General features: G+C 42.7%; 1 protein-coding gene across 1 annotated transcript in view; it reads left to right on the forward strand.

Moving 5' to 3' along the window:
- LOC136627920 (E1A-binding protein p400-like) overlaps nucleotides 1-6,064 on the forward strand; it is a 111,123-nt gene extending 105,059 nt beyond the window's left edge. The window contains exons 52-53 of the mRNA XM_066603433.1: nucleotides 2,605-2,682; nucleotides 2,862-6,064. Of these exons, the coding sequence (XP_066459530.1) occupies nucleotides 2,605-2,682; nucleotides 2,862-3,137 (354 nt within the window). The 3' untranslated portion in view covers nucleotides 3,138-6,064. The remainder of the gene's footprint in view (nucleotides 1-2,604; nucleotides 2,683-2,861) is intronic.
- Nucleotides 6,065-10,512: the final 4,448 nt, after the last annotated feature.

The raw sequence follows: 10,512 nt of genomic DNA on the forward strand, positions 1-10,512 counted from the left end.
ATTCATGGCTTTGTTTCATATCTTATTCTGGTGGCGTACAAGGACTAAACTATAAAAATTGTGTCACTGTTCAAATCCTTCTGGAACCAACTATAAATAGGAATAAAATGTAGGTGTCAGGTGTAAATGTGCTAGGATAACTAAATAACTGGGATTTTACAAGCCCCATTTAATATTGTCTATTTTACTCCTTGAAACCTTCAAAAACACATCACAGAGCAATACAATTTCAAAATGGCAATTTGAAGGATCAAATTTAAAAATAAACTCAAGTGGACATTACATTTCCATAGTTTTCTTAGCCTTCCTATCCATTTTAAACAAACTTGGTAATTATTCAAGTCAGCCATGAACCTACATGAACATCGGGGTCAATTTACTTAAATTCAAGCAAACAGATTAAGGCAAATACACTCTTTGTAAAAAGAAATCCAGGCCCAAGAAGGAGTTGTCATTTTGCTGCAAAACTCGGCATGTAGTTACATCTCAGGCAGATACAAATGATTAGAGTTGTGACATGATTAGATAAATGGTCTTGCCATCTGAGGCCCAAAAAGTGGTTCCTCCCTTGGCCTATAAAAGGCTCTCAGAGGCTCCTTGTGTGTAGTGACCTCTTTATCCGCTTGTGTAGAGCTTGTTGACCACTAGACATGCTTCTACAACGCAATTGAAAAGATTTTGCTGAGTTAACAGAGTCTGAGAGGGACACATTATTGGAATGCGAGAACTTGGATGGTCGTATTGACGAAGTACCCTCCACTTGGGCCGTTCTGACCTGACTGTTAGGAGGTGTTGGGACCAGTGGATGTGTGAGGGCACATACACAAGGCAACTGGGCTCAGGACATCCTCAACAGACCATCAGTAGAGAGGATCGTCTGACAAGCATGAGCAGCTCCAACTGTTTAACATGTGACACCATCATTACACGATTTTTAGGTGTTTGGGTGAAGGACATTTAGTCTCACAGCGCCCATTACGTGTACTGCCTTTCACATCCACCCACCATTGCCTCAGTCTGCAGTGTTGTCTTAAACGATGAAACTGGACTGCTATGGAGTGGAACTGGGTTATCTTTAGCGACCAATACTGGTTTAGTTTGGGCACTGACAACGGCTGTGTTTGTGTCTGGAGACCTAGAGGTGAGCTCCTCAATCCAGCCTTTGTTGTGGAGTGGCACATTGCCTGCCATTCTGCATACCCCTAGTAGTACTGCGAGAGACAATGACAGCTCAGCGCCAGATTTATAGCCAATAGGACATGTATGGGACCATCTGGGAGGCCAATTTCATCACCCTACAGATTTGCTCGGTTACAGCAAGTAGGGACAGATACCATATGGAACCTGTATCCCTTCATGCCCTCCTATAGCACATCTTGTATCCAAGCTTGAGGCAGCCCAACAAGGTACTAGAACTTCCATGCCCGCCCATATCACATCTTGTATCCAACCTAGACGCGGCCCAACAGGGTACTAGAGCCTCCCTTCAAGTGCTAAGTTTTCCACAATAAATATCCTTTTGCTCTGATATTCTAATCACTTACTTATACCAATGTTACAATCAAACATATAAAGTTTCATTCAACCCCAACAACTCCTTGTAGGGGAGGGATTTTTTTGACAATGAGTGTACTTACAGATTAGGGCAAGTAAAAAGAAAAAAAAACAGTGGTAGCAAGCTGTGGAGAAAAGTGATATGGGTTGATTTTAGAAAAAGTTTGAAAAATTGGTTCTGCTGAGGTGGGAGTAGAAAAGGAGATAGATGTCCATAAGGAAATCGGATGTGGTAAACATATTCTAAAAGCATCATTTTCATAAGCAGTGCATTGACAGTCAAATCTATACCAGCACTCAGTTGGCACAAATGTCCGCTATAATTTATACCATTTGCTGGCATGGTGACCCTGCCCCTTCATCTAAGGCCCACCCACCTTTTAAGAAAAGTGGTTAGGACGCCAGAAAAAGTACAAAAAGTTGCAAACTGTTGTGCAAATACAGCATGCACAGAAAAATAAGCTTCTTATGTTACTGCAATGACTTTCTTAAATTCTCCATTTTAAGTGTTGGAGTCTTTAACCGAGAGGTCAATTTCCTATTTAAGAGGTTCTCTTATTAAGACAACCCTTTCCATATTCTGTATTTTGGTAGATGAACATCATAGAGTGGGGTTTCACATAGAGACCCCCTCTATAGGCCAGAACAGAACTCTGACATGGCAAATTAGGTCCAACCATGCATTACATGGTTATCCGCTGAAGGGGAAATGTTTGGCCAGAAGCATCTTCCCTAGTGATGGCATCTGATCCCCGGGGATAGATAAGCTGTGGATGGAGAAGCCAGACAGCTCCAAGTTCCAGATAAAAAACGGCTAACCCTAAGGACTCTTTCCAGCCTAAAATCATGTCCGCAGTCAGACGGTAAGCTCTTCAGTACAGCTCTTGAAACATCTGGGGAGTGAGCAATACTTGTTGTAACCATAAACCAACAGAACAAAACCTAATTACAGGCAAATCAGTGTATTTGCCTTCTTATGTCCTTGCATGTCCTTTCTAGAATTCATAGAGAGATCATTTCATCGCTTCATCATCTGCTCATTTCCTCAAGGTTGCAAAGCTTCCCCAGGTGGTCCAACAGCAGGCAGCAGTGGCTAGCATCCAGCAGATGGTACCAGCCACTCAGCAGGTCAGTGTTTTTTTTCCATCCCAAATGCAATACATTTTACCGTGTCCTTCCAAACACAGTTTGGGTCATGCTTCATACCATTTACAGTATACAGATGGGTCCTTACTGATATGAAAAGGTTCTATTAAAAGAAATGAATAGAACTTATTTTAATTTCAGTCATACATTCATTATTTTAGGTCCAGTCGCAGACGGTTACACTCACCCAGGCAACGGCATCAAGCCAGCAGCAGGTCCAAGTGTTACCGGCCGCTTCGACAGCAGCCCAAGTGGTGCAACAAAAAATCCTCCAGCAGCAACAGCAGGTGGTAGCCGCTGCATCGCCACAGCTTCAGACGCCATCCAACCAGAGCCCAGCGCCAACGTCCGCCAATGCAGATGCACAAAACCAGCAGACAAAGCTCCAAGTTAGAGCGCCTACTGTCCGCATCAAAACTCCCACTAAACCTAGCTGAGAAACCAGGAGGAATGAAGAAAAGAGAAACTCCCATACTCAGCACCTCTCAGTAGCTTCTAGTATTGTGTGTGTTTTTATGGCCAGGAAAATGTTTCTTTCATCTGTTGATATTATTAATGTTTTATAAATGTGAAAAAATGAAGAAAAGGGATATGAAGAAAAAGCTATGCCAATTCTGTTCCACCCACAGAAGACATGAGAGGAGATGCAAGACGGTTCTCAGAGGAAAAGGAATGTAAGAGAACTTAGAGCGTTCTTTCTTTCTTAGATACCCTGTTGGCATTGCTCCTTCTTGCAGAAAGCCATCGTCTAATTCGGGAAAATCTTAGTGCATTGACTTTAGAAAAAGTAGTCCAACAAGTTTGCAGTTTTTGTTTTTCTTATGAGTCGTCGGATATTATTTTTGGTTTCAAGTTAAACATTTCATTTTTTTTAAAAGGGAAGAAACAAGAAATGGAACATTGAAATAAATTGAAGGCTCACCATTGTCATCCCTGAGGGCTTGTCCATAATCCATGACTGTTAGATGGCAGGTGAAGCTTTAAGAAGCCGATTGTAGGAGGATACATTAAGTGGTAAACACTTTGGGTACGTGACTGACCCTTTGTGAAGCTTCACTGAAGGCAGTTAAAAAGTGACCTGAAACCAGCTGCGTTGCCAGTGTCTCTGCCTGGTAAAGGACATTGTAGTACAGCATGCAGAGAAATAGCTGCTGATGATATTGGGTGGAATCCCACTAAAGTGCTGTGTACAGATGAACAGCGGAAATACTGATGTTACTTTTTGTTGTTTTGCACTTTTTATTCTGCATTTAGTTCAGTTTGATGTCTGCATAATTGTATGTTTTGTGCTTTTCTGCTATTTTTATTCTTTTTAAATATTCAACTTGTGCACTTTTGGGAATATCTGATCTTACCGTTATGGTTTAATGTAACTAAAGTAGGCCATAAAGAACCTGACATTTCAGTCCAGTCTGACAATAGTAATAATTGGGCTGTATAGTGGACTCTAATATGAAGATAGATAAGAGTAGAATCAGCACCCTGCTGTGCAGGCATCATTTTACAGATAGCCTTAGTCATTTGTATGACCAGCTTCAGTTTCCTTTACAGCTTGAAAGTGATTTCTGTGCTGATCAGTTTAAAGGGTTATCTCATCATTTCCTTCCACTCCCCGATCCCCTGCCGCTCCGGCTTTGTGAGTGGGACTATGCTGTTGTCTCATTTACAAGCATGGAGCTCTGCGGGGTTTTATGTGCACTTTCCCCATGCGGCATCAGGAGTTTGCAAGCAGTGTTATGACAGCGATCAAATACTGCGATCTTCTGCTTCAGTGTTCCTATTCAACCAGTATGTAACATTGCTGGCTGCCATACTCATGTGGGAGTCAGCAGTTTTACATACTTGGTGAACATCATAGAACAATTTAAGCAGAAGCAGAGGCATCTTGAGTCGGCATGTACTGGATATATCACACCATGGTAAAATAGCCAACCAGTCTTGCCACGGCTGCCTGATATCCTCCCTTCTTTTTACTGTAGCCTGTGCTGTACTTGGAATGAAGCCGAGTACAGCAGAATAGAAGAGCTCAGACGCTACTCTGTGTCCAGCAGAACTGGCAATAGAAACACAAAGAGGTGGTCAGGCCAGGAGTTATTGCACTTGAGCAAACAATGCTGCGTTCCTGAGAATCCAGCCATCTATATAGGAATATACACAGATGCCACTGCGGCAGGACTGCAGCGGTAACCAAACCCAATGCAAACTGGACATATGTTACAGAAGGGAGCTGGGAAGAATATACGGTATTTGTATTTTTTCGTGAATATATAATTGTTGAAAAGGGAATTCCTCTTTAAATAACAACATTTGGGCTGTGTGTTACAACCACTAGGGGGAGCTTTACAGTTCAGTGCATTTAGATTTATTAGTAAGTTAAATCAAAAGCTGTATGCAGTAAACTATCTTGCAGACAGACCGACTTTTATCAACTCTATGGCTTTGATAAAAGTTGGACATTCGTTGTAAGAGTGACGGTACTAGACATTTTTCACGGTTCATCCAAATATGAACCAGTATAAAGACTTCCCTTTTTTTTTGTCAGAAACCTATTCCTAGCTGTGTTACTGTGCATGTCACATCCGTTGTCTTCCTGCTGTTCAACAAAACCCATAAGGCCTTAAATGGTGTATGTCTCCTGTACCCAAAGCAGCTTCAAGCATTTGCTGAATGTATAGATGATGTTTAGCATAATGACACAGATATTCCCCATTCGTGGTTTACATTCTGTTTGCACATATTTAATATGTTGTGTAGAAGTAGATGTCTGTACTTGTTAGACTTGACTCCGATGTATAGTTTAGCATAGTGTAGTAGAACTTGTTGTAAGTGTGTAGTTATGCTATCACTAGTAGACAGCATTCACTTTTGGCAGGGGTGGCGTTGTAAGCCCCTGCAGTCCCCACGTTACTGTGCCACTTTATAGTCCAAGGAAGTTCCTATTACATGAAAGAGAGAAGTATGAATGCAGTTCCTTCAGCGGAACGGATAGGAAACTTGAATGAAACATATTGTGTGTGTCTGAAGGGGAGTTCTCCTAATATCTGGTTTTCACCCTTTTTTTTGTATGTGCATGAGTGTCGGATCTGTTGACGCTTCTGTTTTTTGTTTTCTTTTCCAAGTTGTTTTATATCTCTATATATATGTGGATAATTTAAGATATGACCACCCTTTTACTGCTGGATATGTCTGCATTAAATTATACGTCCCTTGGCAGTAAAATGGTTAAAAGCTTGGTTTTCTTAAACCATACTTTGTTCAAAATGTACATATATACTGAAAATACATTTGTACGTGCTGTAGATCCATAGTGAGTGATGCATAGCACATTGCCGGTGTAATAAACTGTACATTTTTTATAAACCTCTCCATTTGTCACAATGTATTATTTATGCCAACAACATAGAATGCAAATACATATGTCCAACTAGATCTCTTATCTAAGGGCATCGTAGGACAGGGGGGATGCTGATGAGTGCCGCAATATATGCTGTTACATTTGCTGCTTTTAACAAGTATGGGAGATGCTGGCTTGACTCGCTGTGATTCCACCTATCCACACCCAAGCATACTAATTGACAGCTACTTTATTTAAAGCGGTATCCTCCCTAAGAGTCTTATGTGGCTTTGACCTTTGGGACTGAAAATAATAATAATTTACATATTCTGCAGCACTTTACAAGTCAAAGGGAACATGCACAAAATTAGTCATAACATACAGTATTAGGGTGCATTCAGACAACCGTATATCGGCTGGGTTTTCACGCCCAGCCGATATATGGCGTCTCTCTCTGCAGGGGGAGGAGGCTGGAAGAGCCGGGAGCAGTGCTCTGAGCTCCCGCCCCCTCTCTGCCTCCTCTCCACCCCCTGCACTATTTTCAATGAGGAGAGGCGGGACGGGGGCGGAGCTAAATTCCTGGAACTTAGCCCCGCCCCCGTTCCGCATCTCATTGCAAATAGTGCAGAGAAGGCAGAGAGGGGGCGGGAGCTCAGGGCACTGCTCCCGGCTCTTCCAGCCTCCTTCCCCTGCAGAGAGAGACGCTGTATATCGGCTGGGCGTGAAAACCCAGCCGATATACGGTCGTCTGAATGCACCCTCAAACTAATAGACAGTTTAATCAATAGGAGTGAGGGCCCTGCACACAAGAGCTTACAATCTATGAGGACATACAGGTGACATAAGAGGTATAAGTGCTCGTTTTGTGCAATGGACCAGACATCTTTTAAATAAATAGAGTAATATACATAAAGCTATATGAACTGTCACCCACTGATACCTGTATATATACAAAAATGAAGTGCATTAGGATGTAAGAGGGCTAAATGGAGAAGAGTCAAATTAAGGAATATGGTAAACCTCCCTAAAAAGGTATGTTTTTAGGGCATACTTAAAACTGTGGGTGTTGCAGATTAATCTGTTATCTGGGGTAGCACATTTAAGAAAACTGGTGCAGCTCAGGAAAAATCTTTGAGATGGGAGTGGGAGGTTTGAATTAAAGAGGAACTAAATGTAAGGTCATTAGTAGAATGGAAAGCACGGGTAAGATGGTAGACCGATGACGGAGGAGTATAAGGTGGTGCAGCACTGTGGAAAGCTTTATGGATGAGAATGATGAATCTGAATTGGATTCCGTAGTGGATAGGCAACCAGTGCAGTGATTGGCACAGGGTGGAGGCATTAGTGTGGTGGTTGGACAAAAAGATAAGCCTGGCTGCTACAATCAGGATATTGGGGGAGATTTTAGTGAGGGGAAGACTGATCAGTAGCAGGGCGGTAATAAGAGTTTTTGATGTATCTACAGTAAGAAAAGGGCGAATTCTTGAGATGTTTGTAGGTGCAGGGCACATGAGCGAGCAAGTGGCTGAATATAGAGAGCGAAATAAAGATTTGAGTCAAATGTGATTGCTGAGGTCTATTCAGATTTTCAAGTAAAGGGGACTGTCTTGCAGTTTCATGCACAGCAGGTGGCCAGCTAAACAGGGAATACTAAAGAAGCCACTGGTGTTGCAACCCCTTCATTCTAAAGGTGAACATACACTTTAGATGGCTGTTGTCCAACTGTTACTTTATTCGGATGACAGCTCTTCCCCCCGACTCGATCAAATGTATGCTCAGCTAGGTATAAATATGCTACTAGCAAGAAGAAGGAAATAAACTACTGCCAGACACCTTCTGATGGCAGCTTATTGTTCCTGAGGCTAAAGGATTGGGCATGTTGAAATCCAACATGCCCAACACTTCTTACCTCAACTGCCTTAGGAGAAAGTTGGGGCACCCCGTTACACATTAGATGGTTGGCCGATCCTGCTGAAATTGGCAGTTCCAGGTGACATTCAAATGTATAATGCCAGCTTAAAGATGAGTGGGAGTCCCACAATCACTAAATGATGGTATATTCTAGAAGTGTCATTACTTTCAATAGAGGAAAAAACCCTTTAATTAGTAATTAGAAGCAGCACACTACGTAAAACTATACATTTGCACACTCAGCAGCACCCCTTATATCCCATGCAGCTCTGACACCAGGCTGGTCCTTTTTAGCAGATTTTATACAAGGAGGGAATTGTGTTTTATAGAGCCATGCCTGAGAATGATGATTTGGTTCAAAATGTCTTTATTAACCGTCTGCTTTTCAACAAAATACCCAACCTAGTACAATAACGGTAGACATATGGTTTAGTGTGCGTACTTCAGATCTTCACTAAAATACAAAACAAAAACCATTCCATTTGAACGTTATGATAGTGCAGTCGTATTATATAGCTTTGTATTCTCGCATATTAAAAGAGATGTCCAGTTGTAAACTACTGATGGCCTATTCTCAGGATAGGTCATCAATAGTAGATCAGCGGAGGGTCCATTGCCTGGTAGCCCTGCCAGTCAACTGCTTGTTAGGCCAGTGTGCTCACGCACTGAGCTGATTTCTGAAGGAAGCAGACAGCTTTGTTCCAACTGCAGTGGCCAGGCTTAGTACTGCAGGTCAAGTTTCCATTCATTTCAATGGGAACTTTGCTGGCAACAGTAAACTGAGCCACTGCTTAGCTGTCCGCTTCCTGCAGAAGTCTGCTCAGCATGAGCGCACTGGCCAAAAGAGTACAGCTGATCGGTAGCTGTCCCTGGAGACGGACCCTCGACAATATATTGATGACATTTCCTGAGGATAGGCCATTAATAGTTTACAGCTGGACAACCCCTGTATGTAGGTTATTTTGAGAAAGGGATCAGGGTATAGTCATATCGGCATCTGTCTTTTCCATTGGAGCCAAACAACAAAAATGATGGAAGTGCTGGATAATACAGACCACATGTATTATAATGAGGTCTATCAGGGTGACGAGCATTTCACTGGACAAAATAGCTTGGAGAGTCTGTTCTTGGTTATGTGGTCCGGTGTCAGCCTGTCATTCCTGAGAGGACTAACCGACTTCCAGGGACCCTGCATTACCAAACAGGTGCAATGGGAAAGAACAGATGTATTAGTAAATGTGGGCTTTTTCAACATACTGTATATTATATTCCCAGAACTTTCTTTTTTGCTAGATAACCCCTTTATTCGTTGGGGTCAACTTACTTGTATATAGAGACAATGAAACAAAATTATCCTGTATCTCTGACAAGCCAAAGAATATCGGGCATAACACTAGTGAACCATTATTTCTACAACAAAGGTAAGTATTAGGGTCATGTCAAACACAAACATATCAGGAAACTGAACCCAAACTCCTCCGGGATACAATGCTATTACTAAATGAAGGCCCTTTTATGCTGCTTAGAAGGTCCTGGTAGTGACTTCTATCAAACACTTCTGGATGGGTTTCTGTCTGACACTGGAACTGTATTGCTTTCAATTAGCAATGCTCCATCAGCCCTTTCTTATTATGGAGACGGCTGAGCAGTTCCGATGACAAGCTTTACAAGTCTCAGGGAAAAGTAACTGCTGGGAACTTGATAAATGGCAGGAGCAGTTGGGGTCGGAAGGAAGAGACTCTATGGATGTACTACATAATGGAAGTATTGGAAAGTTTAGAGTATGGCCATATCAGCCTGGAAATCATATTTTCACATGTATAGAAAAGGCGGAATTACCTGCAGAAAAGGCAGCCGATACATTTCATGTTACCTGTTATACAAAAACTTTTTCACTGCCACCATAAAGGGCCAGCACTACGCCTGCTGCAGAACAAGATTACTACCCGGTCCTAGAACAAGGACACTTCATTGAGACTGATGTAAATAACTGAGTGCAACGCTCAACTATCTCCATAGAAGTGAATGGTGTGGTGGTCACACATGCGCATTACTGCTCCACTCACAAAGGGGACTGATGTAAAATGCCGTTCTCATGATTACCACAGTATATCTGCTCAGGATCTCCGCCGATCAACTGATTAAAGAGGTTGTAGGACTCACTATAAGGGCTCTTTCACACCAGCGTATATCGGCCACCGTTTTCATGGCCAGACGATATATGCTATGATGTGAGGTGTAAAAACTCGTGACCGGGCGCACAAATCTAACATTTGTGCACCTATTCGGGCCCAGTGTATATACGCCGAGGCTGCCATGCCATTTCCCCTTCCCTCCCCCTTGCCGGCTCACCTCCTCTCTCCTCCCCTCTGACTGATTGTAATGGGAGTGGGTGGGATGGGGGCAGAACTAAGCACTGCCGAATCCCGCCTTCTCCAATTACTGGCTGTGGAAAATGGGGAGGGCCCCGTCCTACCCCTTGTCCGCAGCCAGCAATGGGAGGAGGTGGGTTGGGGCAGAGCTTAGCTCTGCCACCGTCCCGCCCACTCCCATTACAATCAGTCAGA

Source organism: Eleutherodactylus coqui, chromosome 5, assembly GCF_035609145.1.
Source record: "Eleutherodactylus coqui strain aEleCoq1 chromosome 5, aEleCoq1.hap1, whole genome shotgun sequence".
Lineage (NCBI taxonomy): Eukaryota > Metazoa > Chordata > Amphibia > Anura > Eleutherodactylidae > Eleutherodactylus > Eleutherodactylus coqui.